At 37.7% G+C, this 18568-nt stretch overlaps 1 protein-coding gene across 5 annotated transcripts in view; it reads left to right on the top strand.

Moving 5' to 3' along the window:
* Positions 1-18568, top strand: part of LOC126473449 (uncharacterized protein KIAA0930 homolog) — a 113414-nt gene that overhangs the window by 39706 nt on the left and 55140 nt on the right. For all 5 annotated transcript variants that reach the window (XM_050100506.1, XM_050100503.1, XM_050100505.1 and 2 more), the window contains exons 3-6: positions 5112-5291; positions 5375-5476; positions 17224-17364; positions 17560-17698. In XM_050100506.1, the coding sequence (XP_049956463.1) occupies positions 5112-5291; positions 5375-5476; positions 17224-17364; positions 17560-17698 (562 nt within the window). The remainder of the gene's footprint in view (positions 1-5111; positions 5292-5374; positions 5477-17223; positions 17365-17559; positions 17699-18568) is intronic.

Below are 18568 nucleotides of genomic sequence, written 5' to 3'. Positions count from 1 at the left end.
CACGATCTAAATGTCCCAGAGCCCACACACTTTCATTTACTCAGTGACACCAAATTACACAGTAGGCACAACCATATCAACAGAAAACTCTTGTCCTTGTGCCATCATTTCCAAAAAAAGTGTGAACTGACTTTGAAAACTTTTTATCCCATTAACTACCATGTGCATGAAGACTGACTAATTCCAGATTCCAGCAGCCTTCACCAACTTGTTTCAGGTTTACTATAGACCTGTATCACTATACTGAAGCTACTGACAACTTATCGTTTAGTGAATCCTTTGCCTGTAGGCACACCACTATGTCACTGTTCCCCTCTTGTACATATTAACTTCAAATCATGCAAACATTCATATAATGCACTATGCGCTTCCCCTTCCAGAAATTTAGTAAACATATCAATCTTGGCCAATGCTAACTGAAGTGCTGCACTGGCAGTATTTCCATCATCTCCCCTTGAAATTAACTGTACAGGTTCCCCCAATACAAGGCAAAGCTGTTGGATCAGCTCAGGTTTGGGACCTCCAGGAGTCTGTCCACAGATGGTGGATTCATAGGCCAGTTCACCCTTTTGAAGCAACCTCATTCTGTGAGGATGGCTAACAGGCATATCCGCAACAGTACAGGATTGGAAAGATAAAAATTCTCACAACATTTATTCTTAATCTATGACTACACCACTTCTCATGTACACAGCCACTTTCTCCTACCATTGGAAAGGTAAATTTTGCAGTAGTATTGGACTGTGGATTAAAAGCTGCTGGGAATTGTTGGGGATGCAAATATTTTTACAGAATGATAAAGCATTATTACAAAATACTGTAAACAAAATTTGCTTATACACAACAAATGTGCCTAGTGTTAAGAAACAATAATAAAACTATTCCCAAAGCAGACAGTGAGATAATCTTAAAAAAGAACAAATAGAAACATGTGTTTTGTATGCAACTTCAACAGGAAATCTTACCCAAAGGCACCATAAAATGCAACAAGTGAACAAAAGCATAATGCTCCCTGGTTCCTCACTCACATCTCTTGGCGTGTGTATCATGCTATACTAGTCCATATTTACTGGGCCATGGTTTCATCCCAACTTGATTATAGTGCCAGACTTACAGCTCAGTGGCACATTTGTCTGTGAATTATTGGACCCAGTACATTATTGCGAAGTAAGTTTGGTCATGGTGCCCTCTGGCCTAGTCCCATAGACAATCTCCTTATTGAAGTGGGGACATTACCAGATTCTTTTTGCATCCAAGGTAAATTGATCCTCTGACACTTGCCATCAGTTGAGTTTACCAGTTGGATTGTACCTAGACCCTCTGCTAAACATTCCCCTTAGAATGTGCTCCCCATGCACTCCTCTTTCGTTAGCACCCAGACCATGAATTAGGACCAGTCTGTTTCAAGGACTTAAAGTTTATCAGCACGTGACCTTTTGGGATCGCCGGCCGGTGTGGCCTTGCGGTTCTAGGCGCTTCAGTCTGGAACTGCGCGTGACCGCTACGGTCGCAGGTTCGAATCCTGCCTTGGGCATGGATGTGTGTGATGTCCTTAGGTTAGTTAGGTTTAATTAGTTCTAAGTTCTAGGCGACTGATGACCTCAGAAGTTAAGTCGCATAGTGCTCAGAGCCACTTGAGCCACTTGAACCTTTTGGGATCTGTCCCTCTCAGTTCTTTATGAGTATTAAGGTGATACTATCATTTACACTGCCTGAAAACCATGAATAGAATGAGAAATGCTTTTATATCTCCCACTAGTGAGTAACAACATTCATTGTCAGAATCTTAAATGTTTTTTGGCAGAGCTGATAGGCATTAAGAAAGCTCCATATATTATTACACAGACCTCCTTTGGCCATGTTTTAATTCAGTGTCTCGATGGTCAGTTTCCATGTTATTGATCAATTTTACTCTTGTCACACTGTGAGATCTGGTATGCACCATATTTTCTCTGAAGTTAGTTGTGCTACTTGATCAGTTGTCTTTGGCTACCACATTAAGTGGGTGTTTTGGGAAATGGACTAACTGACTTTTTATCTAGAGGAGCAACAACTCACCCAACATTCAGTGTGAGATGGAACAATATGTGGTGGTGCAATTGTAATATGAGCAAACTCTACACTGCCAAGGATACTATGGCTGCACAGTGCTTCTCCTTATGCTCCTCCCAGAAACAACCCACTATCCTATGTTGCCTCTGCATCATTCATTTCAGATTTACCCTTAGTTTTATCTTATTTAATGAATCACCCCCACATTGTGGGTAGGAGCCTTACAAACAGTAACCTACATCCCAGTGGACTGCTTCCTTCTAACTAACCATACCAAGCATGGTGTTCTGAATTCTCTGCCTCTAATTCCCGGGAACGACATACACACAGTTGCCTGGTTCCAAATTTTCTCTGAGAAAGTGTTTTTTAAACACAGGTACAACATTTTTAAACTGATTTTAGGATAGGGGTAGGATGGTTAGGTTTGTGGTGTGTGTCATCGCATACTGGACCCGATAGCCTCTCGAGTCTATCTCCTCTGCCACCTGCCATGATAATTCCTCTTTTAATCTGTTTTAATTACTTTTAGAGACAATTAATCCCTTTTCCTGCTACATCTTGTTTTACTTTTTTAGGAGTGTCTCTTCACGTAGCACTTTGACAAGGGAAAAACCTTAACCATTCCTTATCCTTGATTCTAGTTGATGACAGAACAACCGTTTTATGCTTCCTCCAAGAGACTAGGCTCTATTTGCATCTTTAAGACTTTGAATAGAATGGTTTTTGGGTTGGGGTGTGATGGTTGTGGGAGGGATGAAGTATGAACAGTATGATGCGCCCCAGGGGACTCTTCACTGCAGTTACCACCTACTGACCTGATTTCCACTCTTGTCTTATTTTACTATTGTAGACCCTCCTGATGTTCATTACATTTTCAGCCTTTTCACTTTCACTATTACTGCTCTTCTAGCTAGAAGGAATTATTTTTTTCCGTTATTGTCTTACCGCTGCATTGGATTAGCAGGGAGGGTCAGATGTGTGGGTGGTGTCTCACTCTGCAGATGAGCCCTGCAGTTGTATGCTTTTTAACCTGCAGACCAGTTGGACCTAATCTTTTGCCTCTCTTTAAATTATTTTTCATCTTTGGTATCAATCCTACCTTCAGTACTTCAGTTTTGCCACGCCTATGAACTATTATGATTTGATCAAACTTGTGGCTATCATCACCAACTCCAGATATCCTACCCCCTTGGACAAGGGACTGATGACCTCACTGTTTAGTACTTTAAACCCCCCCCCCCCCCCCGCCCCCCCCCCAATCACCCCCCCCCCCCCCCCAAACAATTCCACCAATTATATACATTGAAAGCCAGGCCTTATCTGATGACTGCTAACCTGATGTACTAGATTTGAAAGATGCATAGGTCAAATAACAAAAACTGGATCTATACAAAAATATACCAACAAAAAGATAAAGAAAAACTGAGTGACGTGGTGCAGTGGTTAACACGTGGGACTGACATTTAGGCATTTGGGCAGATGGTAGTTCAAATCCTCATCTGGTCATAAAATAGTTTTATGTCATGTCCCTAAATCGCTGAAGGTAACTGTTGTGATGGCTTTTCCAAAAGGATGTGACCAATTTCCTCCTTCAGCCTTATTATACTCTTTCAGATGCCATCATCATTTAATTGAATGTTGCATCATAAATTTTCTTTTCCAAGACAGAGAGAATCATAGATACTGTGTGCAAATTGATTCAGAATAGGTGTCTTCACTTTTGGGAGTTCAGAGATGAGAAACAGTTATTTGGTGCAATATGAACAGATGGTTGCCATCTAGAGACAGTGACTTAGTGGTAAGAAAATAGTTGGGGGCAAAAAAGGTCAAGATGCTAAATGAAGCTTATTTTGATCGTTAGTTGCCCATTTAGTGAAATGGTGGTGGTGGTTGTAGTTGTGGTGGTGGTGTGGTTGTAGTAATAGTGGTAGTACTAGTAGTGTTGTTGTTGTTGTGGTTGTTGTTGTTGTGGTTGTTGTTGTTGTGGTTGTTGTTGTTGTGGTTGATGATGATGATGATGATGATGATGATTCACTTCCTCATCAAGAGGTAACACCACAAATAAGATCAGTTACATTGTCATTTAACTCCTCTCAGTGACATTAAAAATTCTTTGATAAGCACTTTACACAACTGGAGATATGTAACTGGGTCTAAAATAGTTAAAATACTTGGGTGGATATAGGAAAGAATACCCTTGTTGAGCAAGTTGTCAGTTTAACTTAGGGAGCATATGTTGACATTTGACTACTTTGATTTCCCAGACACTCTACCAATCATTTTATTGTTCTGACATCAGTGATAAATAGATCAACCAACTTCAGACGACTCAAAAATATGAAGTTTAAGAAGGTATAGTTCATATCAGACATCACATTAGTGCCCACATAACTTGTGCTAAACCGTGAGAGAATAAAACAGAGAAATTTAAATATCTAGCCTTGTGTATAAAGTCTGACATCTCTAGGAAAGAGGATCAACTGGATGGAACTGACATACTGCCTTACCAAACATGTTCGTAACAAACAATTAGCATCTATCAATCCCACGTTCAGTCAGTTCTCCATGAGCAAGCTGTGTACAAACCATAATGCCTTGCAATTAATAAAAGATCTGGCTAAATAACTTGTGTCAAAGGAAGAAAGCTTCTGGAAAGATCGTGTTCTTGATCAAATTAAATGAAGAGTAGCTAGTGAATGCACTCATGAGCATTATTCAAATATTATTATGAAAATAACAAACCTTTTAAATAGGTGTGTGTGTGTGTGTGTGTGTGTGTGTGTGTGTGTGTGTGTGTGTGTGTGTGTGTGTGTTATACATTCTGGTGAAGGCCTCTTTGGCCAAAAGCTTTCTTTAACAATCTGTTTGTTGTGCCTATCTGTTAATCAGCATCTCTACTTACCAACAAATAGTTTAAAGTTGTTTTCACATTGCTTTAATATTAAACTTTTCCTATTTGACTTTCGCATTAAATTCCAGAGTAATATACTTTGAAGTTCATCCTCATACTGTGGTTGTTATGATGTAGCAATTGCTTGAAATTTGCAATTCACTTTCAGACAGAAGTAGACGTGTTCCGCAAAGACAGTCGGAAACTACCTATCGGTGATCCTGACATTGACTGGGAAGAAACAGTTTATTTAAATCTCATTATACATCAGTTTGACTACACTCTCACACTTGCTATATGCACAAGAACAAGTCCTAATGAACTACAGGTCCTGAAAAGACATTCACAGGTTAGTTTCCATCAGCAGTTTTAAATTTGTTCTTGGCTTAAACTTTGTGATAATGTTGTTTAATATGTACATTTGCCTTTCAGAAAGTTTATGCTTCTCCAAGCCGCAGACGAATGGATATGAAGGGAGAGGTGGAAGAAATGACGTATCCTCATATTTGTTTCATGGTTGACAATTTTGATGAGGTATGATCCATGTCTTTTCGTCAATGTGGCATTTTGAGACTGTTAAATAAAGTTTGTTGTGTATTCTGATGTTTTGTTGTTACCTTGCATAGAAATTTAACAAAGAAATGAAATTTGTTAACCATGGGATAGAAACTAATCTTGATACTCAGAATCTGAGCATTGGAGTTTACTTATAGATACTCAAAGTATTAATGAAATTATTCAGTTGAACTAATATTTGCTAACTAAAAGTAGGAGACACTTGAGCACATGCCCTATAGTCCTGATCTCTCTGCATGCAATTATCACACCTCCAGTCCTTTAAAAAAGGCCTTGGAGGGTCGACAATTCCTGTCAGGTGAGGAAGTGAAGGAGGCAGTTACTGATGTCCTTATGCAGCAGGACATGATTGCTTCATAGCTCATAGAAGTTTTGCCTGATTGCATACCAGTTCTGGACTGTAAGATCTGTGAACAGAAACTTTTTAATCGCCTGTTATACGTGTATTGCAACGCAACTTCTCAGTAACTCTGAGTGCAGAGCAAGCAGGTTTCAATAATCGTGCATATATGGTTAACTGGTACAGCAAGGGCTGTTGGAATGCATTTAATATTTGTCAGTAATTATTAGCATGTATTGTATGCATTTGGATTTTTTTTTTTTTTTTTTACAACCTTGATAACAATTAGTAAATTTGAATGATTACTGGGTTTGGCATTTTGAAGTCATCAGACCTATATGAAGAAAGACAAAAATATATAAGTGAGCTTATGCTGACAGTAGCCAACTTTGCTATATGTTTAACTACCCCATTCATTTGGTTTCTTAATTTATAATAACCACTGCACAGGAAACAATCATAAAAGTGCAGTAATTATCAAAATAACAAAAAGGAAGTCATTAGGAAAGCTGAAACTACAAATATTAACAGCCTGTTAAAAAATTGAGAAAGGGGCATGAAGTTATATTTATCATACTACTGTTGATTATTGAGAGTAATGTTGTGGTGAAGAAACAACAAGTAGTATTACATTTAAATTTGCAGAGAAAGAAAACACTCTTCAGTGCAAAATTGGTGAAACAATAGATTGTTCAATAATAAGAAATAATTTGCCATTTAAGTTGCCAATACAGAAATGAAAGTGTAATAATTTGAGTGTGATTGGCAAACTGTGAAGGGACAAAAATGAAGGTCAAGAATCCATTGTAAAACGCCGAAATGGAGAGTACTGTTATGACACCAAACAATTATTAAGAGTAATAGCAGAATTTCAGTAAACTGTAAAAGAAATGTCACGGGGGTTTTTATTCCCATAACTACCATTTTAAATTGCTCTTGAGGTAGGTTTGGGGTTGTGGTGTCTCTTGCCAGAGGCAAGACTTAGGGACCCTCAAACCTTACAACCATATTTTTAGCTCTTTCATAACATGGTACAATTTCAAATGTGTCATCCCTTGTCTCTTACTTTAATATACAGGATGATTTTAATTAAAAAGTTAAACTTTCAGACCATAGAAATAACACCACTGGTCATAATGACGTCAAATTGCAACGGAATATTATCGGAGAAGGGGGAAAATGTATGGCTGAAGAAAAATAAATAGTTACAAAATGTAGCAATAGATGGTGCTGTAAGCATCATACTCAACAAACTGTACTACTCAATTTGCATGGGTGTACAGGTGTGATACTGTTAGTTATGTAAGCCCATCCGCTACAACAAGGTCATATCACATCATATGGGAAAAATCAGTTTTTAATTGTCCTGAGGCCAAAAACCGCGTAAAAAGCATCAATCAAAATCAAATCATATTATTAATTTCTGTGTGGCTGGCACAAAACATGTTCAGTGTGCTGTCCACAGTTTTCTGTGACAAGTTGAAATCGAGAAACAGCAAGATTCACAACTAATCGAAGTGTTTCCAGGGTCACGTTCAGAATGTGTTGCACATTGCATGCCTTGAATGCAGCTAAGTTTGCAATTGGAACACAGAACATGACACCTTTCAGATAGCCCCACAGTCAGAAGTCACATGGATTAAGATCAGGTGATGAGGGCGGCCAGGCTGTAGGGAAATGGCGGCTGATAATTCTAGCATGTCTGAAATGGTGCTTCAGCAGCTGCTTCTGGATTTGCAATGTGTGGAGGTGTGCCATCTTTCATAAAAATGATCCCATCCATGCTGTTGGAGAGCTGAAATGACATGGTTGTGAAAAAGACTATGATAAATGATACTGTAAACCCGCACCACACAGTGAACTTTTCAGGATGAAGTGGTACTGGTTGATTTCCGTGTGGATTTTCTGTCACCTATATTCGACATTCTGTGTATTGACATATCCTGTCAGATGGAAGTGGAATTTGTCTGTCCACAAAATCTTCCACGGCCAATCATTATGCTTCAATGTGAGCAAGAAATTCTAAAGCAAAAATCTCTTTTGCTGGCAGGTCAACAGGAAGCAGCTCTTGCACATGGGTAATTTTGAATGGATAGCAAAGAAGGATATTTTGTAGGATTTTATGCACCGTGCTCGTGGGTATGTCCAATTTTCGGGAAATTCTCTATGCACTACACATTTGCACACCACCACTCATCTCCTCCTGCATTGCTGTGGCCACTGCTTTCACTGACGTGGAATCAGTTAGTTTCCTCCCTCTATAAGGTAGCACACCAAAAGAACCCGTCTTTTTCAATTTCCAAATCATTTTCTCCAGACCCACAACAGTCATCGGACCAACACCTTTTTTCAAATCTTTCATTGTCCAGAACTTCTACAGAACAAAGTGTGCACAGTCATCATTCTTGTAATACAGCTTTACAAGCAGAGGGTGATACTGCATTGAGACAGGCATGGTGAACGTCACTGACGCGGAAGGAGGACAAGCCATGCACCTGCTGTGTTTATACTAACTTCAATGGGTAGTGTGCATGACAGGGGTTTTCATTTATCTATTCTGACACATACAGCACCATCTATTGATTAATTTTCACCCTATTTTTTTTTCTTCTGCCATACATTTTCTCCCTTCTCCAATAATATTCCGTTGCAATTTGACATCATTCTTACCAGTGGTGTTATTTCTGCAGTGTTTTGAAAGTTTAACTTTAATTATAATCACCCTGTATATCAGACAGTAATGTGCAAATATGAAAATGCAGCAAATAAAACAGGCAGAGAGAATACACATGTCTGAAAAATTTGATTGACAGAAAGAAGAAACCAGTCTATGTTTTGGTGCAATTTAGAAACACACAAGGCAATATTGGCCCTAAGACTTATGTCACAAGATAGACAAACCTTCATTGACAGCATTTGTAGATTTAGAGAAAGCTTTTGACATGTTTACTAGGAAAGAAGCTTTAAAATTCTGAAGGTGGCATGGATAAAATACAGAAAGCAAAAGGTCATGCCTAACCAAACTGAAGTTATAAAGGTTGTAGGACTTGAAAGGAAGCAGTAATTGAAACAGGGTTGTAGCCTATTCAGTAGGTACATTGAGCAAGCAGTCAAGTAAACCAAGAAATAGTTCGGAAAGGAAATTGGAGGAGGTCAGGGAGATGTAACTTTGTGTTTTGTGGATGATATTGTAATTGTCAGAAATGGCAAAATACTTAAAAGAGCTGTTGAACAGAATGGATAGTGCATTGAAAACAGGTTATAAGATGAACATCAACAAAGGTAAGACACAGTTAATGGAATGCAGTTAAATAAAAACAGACAATGCTGATGGGTTTAGATTCGGAAATGAGGCACTATAAGTCGTGAGTTTTGCTGTTTGTGGAGCAAAATAATTGATGGTGACTGAAGTTCAGAGGATACAAAATGCAGGCTGTCAATACCAAAAAAAGTGTTTCGGAAAAAGGGGAATTTTTTAACATCAAATATAAATTAAAATGTTACAAAATCTTTTCTGGAGATACTTGTATGGAGTGTAGCTTTGTATGAAAGTGAAATGTGGATGATAAACAGATTATTGAAGGAATAAGTATAAATTTTTAAATGTCATTCTGCAAAAAAATGCTGAATATTTGGTGGTTAGATCAAATAACTAATGAGGAGGCGCTGGATTGTAAGGGGCAGAAAAGAAAGTTATTGCATAGTGTGACTAAAAGAAGGGATTGGTTGATAGAACACACCATGAGACGTCCAGGAATCATCTTTTTGGTAATGCTGGAAAGTGGAAGGGGTAAAAATTGTAAATAGAGACCAATACTCAAATGCAGTAAGCAGGTTCAAATGGATTTAGATACAGTAGTTTTGCAGAGATGAAGATGCTTTCACAAAATAGCCTAGCATAGGGAGCTGCACCAAACCAGTCTTTGGACTGAAAACAACCACCACCACAATGAGAACAACAACAATAATGTGAATGGATGACAACACTTAATATTGATACTGAAGCAGCACTCTTAGCACACTGAGAAAATGGATCACTGAGTACATACCAGAGAATGAGCTTCATGACCAGTTCAGCTGAGGGGGACTTATCGTGTCCATTAACAGCACTCCTTCAATACCAGCACCTCCCCCTCCTTTCCATCGGGTTATGCATGTGTGTAACTTTTAACAGTGTACCTTTACACAATGTAATTAAAGTCCATGAGCATTATATTACACAGATTCCCTCCTAAACCAAGGAAGCAGTAAATTGGGAGCACTAGTCTTGTGTGTGGTTTCCTGTACAATTGCACTGCACTTTCCCAGAACCCTTCTGACAAATCTGAATCCTGCATTTACCTTCCTTATTGCTCATTTTAAATGTATGTCCTAATTCATATGAATTTGTAGCAGTATTTCTAGATATTTAAACAATGTAACAGACACCCCAAGTCCACTACTGAACTTGTGCTCATGAGTTATTAGGTTCTTTCTTTTTAGAATGGGCTTTATGTAGCATTTAAAGAACTGTGCCGTTCATTGCCCTGAGTGTAAATGCTATTAAAGTGTATTTTCATTTCCTCACAAACATTACCCTCATGCAGGCAATAGCATCACTAGCAAATAATCCAAAAGTCTTGCTATTTGATAAATTGTTTATGTACGTGGAGAATGTTGATAGTCTTGCAGTGCATTCTATGGTCTCACCTGATGTTGCTTTCATTTGTGTTGAACAATTGTGGTTGAATATAATATACAGGCTTCTATTCGTAACAGGTTCTTCAAGCCAGTCACGTATTTCTGTAAATACTTCGGTTAATCAAACTCAGTTGCCTTGTTGTGGTAGTTTCAAATGTGTGTTAGAAATCAAGAAAGATGAATTACCTGTTCACCTGCATTTACGACAACTAGCAAGTGATTTTCTCTAATCCATTGCTGATTCTTTGAAAAGTCTTCATTTCCTCCAGGAAAATCATAATGTTAAGAGTTCATAACAAGCTGTAGGATGTGACAACAGGTGAAAATCAGCAATACTTGTCTGTAATTTTGTACATCTGTTCTTTTCACTTCTTGTATGATTATTCACTACATGAGAGAGTCTAGGTAACTGCAAACTAGTAAAGGGGCTGATCCTGCAGCATATTCGATGTAGTCTCAATTATTTGTTGGATGTGTTCCAATCTTAATCATCCCCTGCAGTGTCTTCCCTCTAGTGCTCCCTCTAGTACCATGGAAGGTATTCCCACACATCCTATGAGCCTGTCCCATCTACTTGTTAGTTGGTAACTGAAGAAAACTTCACAAGCCAAGATTGTTAAAATAGCATTTTTTTGAATTACTGTTTTCGACACAGCTTTGTTGTTGTCATAGGATCTGATGATAACAGCATTGCTGTGTTGAAACCAGCCAGCCAATAAAATGCTTTTTTAGCGATCTTGGCTTGTAGAGTTCACCTCAGTTACCATACATTGCAGATTGCTCTGTAATTCTTGCCAGTGTTTTCCATATGTTCCTTTCTTTACTGATTCTGCAGAGAATCTCATCATTCCTTATCATCATACCTAATTTCCTTCTCTAGCACCTCATCTCAGATGCTTTGATTCTCTTCTTTTCCAGTTTCCCCACAGTAGGCTGATTCACTATTACACAGTACTGTGCTCCAAATGTACATTCTCAGAAATTCCTTCTTCAAATTGAAAGACTTCTTTTAGGCAGGGATTCCCTCAGTGCTTGTGCTTATCAACTTTTTATTCCATCCTTGCTTCATCTACTGTGTTACTTTGCTTCCATGGTACCAGAATTTCTTAACTGCACCCATTTGATTGTCACCAATTTTGATGTTAAGTTTTGTACTCGAATTCGGGAGGATAACGGTTCAAACCCATCTCCAGCCATTCTGATTTAGGTTTTCTGTGATATCCGTAAATCATTTAAGGCAAATGCCGAGATGATTCCTTTGAAAGGGCACAGCCGATTTCCTTCTCAGTCCTTCCCTAATCTGAGCTTGTGCTCAGTCTCTAATGACCTCGTTGTCGACGGGACGTTAAACACTAATCTCCTCCTGATGTTAAGTTTATGGCTACTCTCATTTCCACTACTCCTAATTATTTTTGCCTTTCTTCATTTTACTCTCAGTCCATAGTGTCTGTTCATTAGACTGTTCAGTCTATGAACAAGTCCTGCAATTCTTCCTCACTTTCAGTGAAGGCACCAGTATCATCAGTGAATCTTATTCTTGATATACTTTCACAATAAATTTTAATCCCGCTCTTGAACTTTTATTTTGGTTTTTATCATGGCTTCTTCAATGTATAGACTGAACAGTAGGGACAAAAGACTGCTTCGCTCTCTTGCACACTATTTCATTTGAGCACTTGGTTCTTGGTCTTCCATTTTTATTTTCCCCCTGGGTTTTTGTACAAATTGTATATTGCCCATCTTTCCTTAGAGCTTACTCCTATTTTTCCCAAAATTTTGAACATCTTACACCATTTTACATTGTTAATGCTTTTTCTAGGTTGAAATATCCAGTGAATATCTCTAGATTTTTCTTGAGCCTTGCTGCCATTACGAATGGCAACATCAGAACTACAGTGGAACTTCGATTTTTAAAGTTCTACAATTTTATGTTTTTTGCGATTCTGCACCATAAATTTGTAGTTCCTGTGAAAAACGCATAAGATCAATGCTAAAATTTCCCCGATTTTACATTTCTTCCTAGTCAGGTTTCCCTCGATTCAAAGTTCTTACTTGAAGTCTTCCTTTACTTTGTCCTGGTTTCTAGCTATTGACATTTGATGTGACTGAACGAGTTATAAGTGGCACAAAAGGCAGATGGTTCATACCACAGTTGGCGGTAGAGTTTAGGGAATATTTCAGCCTTTTGTGGAGACGGGAGACATGAGAGAGGAAATGCTGATGTAATCCACGATTGGTGTTGCCAACACAACTTGCAACATTCAGCTTCACCATGCAATTGTGATACAACTACTGCTAGGTTTCAGAGGTAATGGAAAAACAAAACAGTCAATGCAAAGTGTTCCAGACCGAGCCAATATGTGTTTCTAGTGCCACATATAACTCATCTTTTTGCATGTAATTTCGATGTACTGCATGCAACAGTAATATCAATCACCAACCTTTTAAATTCAAACGAAGAATGTGGTCAGTCATAATCAAAGAAGTGTTGCCCATTTCTGGCTAGTGAACTCTTGTTGGCTGGCAACTTTTTAAGTCACCTAATAGCCAGTACAGCCACCACACCACACTAACACATGTAAAAGAGCTTATCTACTGTGTGTGTGTGTGTGTGTGTGTGTGTGTGTGTGTGTGTGTGTGTGTGTGTGTGTGTGTGTGTGCGCAGGTAGGAGTGAAAGCATTTTGTGAAGTGCTGAAAATATACTTTTCATGCAGATGATGTGCTATGATAGAAATGCCACACAGAAATAGAATAAGGGTTTTGTGATAGTGCATTTTAAATACTTTCGTGTTCAAATATGACATGATACAGTTGCAACAACTACATACACTACTCACGTATATACTTTGTGCACTGTAGATCATAAAGATTGTCAGCAGTGACAGAGGGCATGAAGCTAAAATGTATCTTCTGAACTTCCTTTCAAATGTACATTTTACACAGTATACAGAAATTCACTGAGCCACTTTTAATAAGCTTGTAACATCAACTGAGGAAGTAAACTCATTTTATCACATCTCTGTTTCTCTCATCAAGCCCAAAATAACACTTTAACAGTGCTGAGCATATGAAATGCAGCTCATAAGGAAAGCATTAAACAGTAACAGCAATGGTTACAAAGTTTATCAGTAAGCAGATGTCCACATTTACGATTATGGCTTAAACACTTAGCTGCTGTGATGTTTTAGGTTTAATTCGATATGTTCATCAATATTTGCTTTTTTTCTGTGTGACCACAAACGATGATCTCTTGAAAATGCAGGTTATGAGTGTATAATTTGTGGTCATAGCATGTCAGAAAATAGCTCCATTACCTTGTATCCATATGCCAATTTCAATTTTTTTATAAGTTTTTACTTGCTGTTGCACATCTGTGATTTTTTAAGAACTGATGAAATTCATTAGCATAAATTACTGTCTAAACATTGTATTGTACATTTAATTTCCTCCACTTAGACAGATTTTATACAAACTATTGGAAAGGATTGGAACTTTTAGTCATATATGCCAATTACATGGGTTTTTGATTGTATTTTGGAGGTTTTTAACATTTTCCTTGATTCTGCATTTTTCTCAGTTTTGCGTTTTTTTAAGTCTGGACTACACAAAAATGTGAAATAGGAGTTTCACTGTACTGATAATCATATAACAGCTACTCAGTTTTCTTTCCAGTTCTTATATTCCATTCTTAAGGGATGCCCGAGGTGTTATGCCGAATCTTGCACTTATCTGCCCTTTTGTCTTCAGTATTGTGGGCAGTAATATTTTTCTGAAAGTCTGTTGATATGTCTCCAGTCTCACTGATTTTATACACCAACTTGGAATAGTGATATGGGTGCCTCTTTCCCCAAAGATTTCAGAAATTCCAAAGTAATTTTACTATACCTTTCATCTTTTTTTTTTTTAATCATCATCATAAGCCTTTCAAAGCTCTCTTAAACTCTTGACTGTAACATTGAATCTCATTTGTCTTCCATCTTGAATTCCATTTCTTCTTTTATCCTGCCATCTGTCAAGTCTTGCATTTATAGAGGCCTCCAGTGTAATCTTCCCATCTATCTGTTTTTTCCTCTGCATCTAACAGTGGAATTACTACTGGACTCTTAATGTTGACACCCTTGCTTTTAATTTCACTCAACATTGATTTGACTTTTTTGTATGCAGAACCAGTTCTCCTGACAACAGTTTCTGTTTTGATTTCTACACATTTTTCCTGCAGCCATTTCACATTTGCTTCCTTGCACTTTCTGTTTATTTCATTCCTAAGTAATTTGTATTGCTGTACTCCTATCATACCCCATATCTTTCTGCTCTTTCTTCTTTTGTTAGTCAGTTGAAGTACTTCTTCTGTTACCTAATGTTTCATCACATTATCCTCCTTGTTTGTCTGTCCACCTTCTGTAACTGCCCTTTTTGACACATTTTTACTAAATCCCTCTCTTGACTGTAATTGATTTGAAACTAACTCCCCAATGAGCTAGAGACTTGACATTTTAAGTATAGCACAGAAATTGATGACAGTGCAATATTAACACTCTTTCCTTTCAGTCTGTTCAGTAGGGGTAGAGGTGAAAATTATTGGTAACACCTAACATAAAGGCTGTTGTCCAGGACCAGAATGTGCTCCAGGTGGTATGTGACTGAATGAGCACAGCTGAGCAGAGAGAGGAGGGAAGAGAAGATGGCCAGAGAAAGGGGATGAATGAAATGTGTGAATATATGTGATATACATGGATACTGTAACTACCAAATTTGTGTGTGCACCACTTCATAGGTTGCGTGTGAAGTTTGTGCTTGATTTGGCCACTAGAGGCTGTGCCCCCCTGTTAGAATTATGGCTATATAGGCTGGAGTGCACACTCTGTCTGTTTGTTGTTTATAGAATGTACTTTGTGTCTTGTGTGTTTATCCTTTTTTATATAATAAAGTTATTGTTCTTGGGTTACATCAGCATACTCGCCCAAAGCTGGGTTAAAAAGTTAGTACATATATAAATAATTATTCACATAAAACATATATTGTCAGAATGATTAAAACCTATTGGGAAATTAACACTTACAACACTAAAAAGCAGAAAATAATTATTTAGATATAAATAAATTTTTAATATAACATATTTTCATATTGGATTAAAAGGTATAAAATAATTTGTCCTATCCCCAACATATTCCTAACCCTCTACAGACAGCCCTGAAAATAAAAGCTTATGAATTTTTAATAGCTATGACAATACTTTTAAGATTTGTAATGAGAAACAGGGGCACATGCAGTAGATAGTAGGAGATGAACTATTCATACAGTCCAATATCTGATTTTGGAATCTGTGCCCAAGCAAGTTGTAATCTAACTGGAATCATCACATGTTGCAGAGCCTTTCCCAAGTGTGCCTACTGCTATTGTGATTTTTGAACAGCGTATTCACTATTACAGAACTTGATTAGTTTTTCTCCCTCATTCCTGCTACCAAGCTCATATTTTTCCATAACTATGTCTTCTATTCCTTCCCCTACTACTGCATTCCAGTCATTTTTGAATATCAGATTATTATCTCCCTTTACTTTCTGACTTACTCAATCAGTATCCTCATGCACTTTCTCTATCACTTCTTCTTTTACCTGTGATGTTGGCAGTTCCACCTGGAAAGTTATTGTAGGCATTGGTTTACTGTTGGTTCTGATGAGAAGAACTTTGACTGAATTGCTCACAGTAATTTACTCTCTGTACAACCTTCCTATTCATAGCCAATCCAATTCCTGTTACGCCATTTTCTGTTGCTGTTGATATTACTGTATATTCATCTGACCAGAAATACTTGTCTTCTTTTCTTTACATTTCACCGACCCAAATTGCGTCTTTTCATTCCTTTTTCAGATTTCATTGCTTCCCTACCACAGTTGCAGTCAGTGTTATCCATCTGTTGGTTTTTCTTTTTCTCGTGGTTATCTCCTCCTCGGACTAATGGGGAACTAACCTGAAATCTTTTGGCAATAGGCAGATCCTCATGACAATTTTTCGATTACAGGTCAAATGTTCTGTGAACACACATTGCCTCTCTTTAATGCAGTGGAAACCACTACCTTCTGCATCATCATGTCATTGATTAGTGCCGATTCATGTTCCTTTCAGGGGCAGTATCCCACCCAAAAGGCAAGAGGTTCCCTGAAACTCCGTCTGCTCCTTTGCCCTCTTTGACAAGGATGTTGGCAGAACAAGGTTGTCTCCTAATGATGGAAGTCTTCAGCTGCCATTGCTAATGAAATTTATTCAAAGTCTTGACAGTGGCTCGGTTAGAATTCAGGGCGTAGGATGCCAGGCAAAGATGCTACCCATAGACAATGGTTTGTTCATTTGTTAGTCTCTATTGTTTTTTAGTTACAGTTGTTTATTTTGGTATATCATTGTGTGTGTGTGTGTGTGTGTGTGTGTGTGTGTGTGTGTGTGTGTGTGTGTGTGTGTGTGCAGCAGTCAAATATTAATGTGGTAGTTTTTTCAAGAATGAATATATTCTCAAATATGGAATTTAAGATCCTGTCCGAATTCCTATTAATTGTACATTTTGTGTAATTTGATATAGTATTAAGTTTCAGTGGTATCAAGGTACACAAATAAATTTTACTCATTGTTTTGAGAATTTATTTGCTTCCTCGTTTCACACTTTATTAGTAATTCAGAATGTTGTTACAGGTATTTTGTGACATACTGGTTAGAGATGGCGAGATGGTGTGCGTAGAGCTTGTGGCATCTGACAGAGATGGTGCCATTCAGGGTGTCATTTTTTTGGGTTCTATTAGATATGATGCCCTCAAGAAAGTATATGACGCCAGGGTAAGATTTATCATAATGTTCTGGTCATTTAATTTTTTAACTATAATTGTCCTTGGCCCATAGTGTTTTGGAAATACAATTAAGTAATGAAATTATTCGTATACATGTTCATTTGTAACTGTTAATTAAAATAGTTCAATCTTAGTACTTACAAAAATTATTTTCATTGTGTGGGTTGTTGGCATCTGTCTGCAGTCAAGCTTAAGTAGCAAAATGGCACAGAGAATGACTTTTGGATTGTTCTCTGGTGCAACAACACAACGTGTAGAATTTGTACGGATGAAAGGTCCACAAGGAAAAGGCCATGCTGAAATGGCAGTAACTAAACCTAAAGGTGGGTATAATTGTGCTGTTAATTGTTACCTGTGTACTCATTAGTTGGTTTCATGTCATGGCCAGTAAATGTGATATGTGTGTGACACATCTAGAGTTTTAGTGGTCGTGCCTATGTCTTCCACTTCAACTGCTAACAAAATCAGGTTCATGCAGAGAAAGGAACTGCCCACACAAAGAGAACAGGAAAAGTTTGGTAATAGAGATTCAGCAATAGTGAGACTATGAGGACAAAGCTTATGTGAAGCAACTTCATAATGCTAAGATTAGTAGAATTCCCCATGCATCATTCTAGGTGCCAAAATGATCTGGAAGTTATAGGATAGGAGAAGTGTGGTGCAATATTCCCTCTCCTTGGATCCTTAGCTTGAAACTATCTTTTATGGAACTGCTGATTATATTGAAATTTATGATTTTCTTTCTTTTACCTATTTTTCAGTTTGCAAAAACTTGAACTGTTCAATACTTGCAAAAAACGATCAAAGTTAACTGCCATTAACAGGTAAATTGATTCTCTTATGGACTGAGTACACAATCCAATTACAGGTTGAAAGTGTCAGGGTAAAGTTAAGTTTGTTATTTAATTAATTAATTACTATTCTGACACAGTTAATAATGTCACTGATTTTTGTTGTGAATCAGTACCATTTGAAGCTTGTAATTTCCTAAGATGATGATGGTGGTGATCATCATCAACCATGGGGGATTGTGAGGTAGCGCTAGTACTCTATAGTTCGCTTGTTCCATCACATGACCTGCTTCATTGCTGATAATTGTCAGTAATGAAAACTACAGCTATTTCCATTTAGTCATTTTATTAACAGCTATGGAAAATTACAGAAAAAGTAGAGAACTTCAGTATATTTTCATA

This window comes from Schistocerca serialis, chromosome 4 (assembly GCF_023864345.2).
Source record: "Schistocerca serialis cubense isolate TAMUIC-IGC-003099 chromosome 4, iqSchSeri2.2, whole genome shotgun sequence".
NCBI classification, from domain to species: Eukaryota; Metazoa; Arthropoda; class Insecta; order Orthoptera; family Acrididae; genus Schistocerca; species Schistocerca serialis.
Note: the sequence above shows the minus strand (reverse complement) of the source record. Positions and strands in the feature narration are given on the sequence as shown.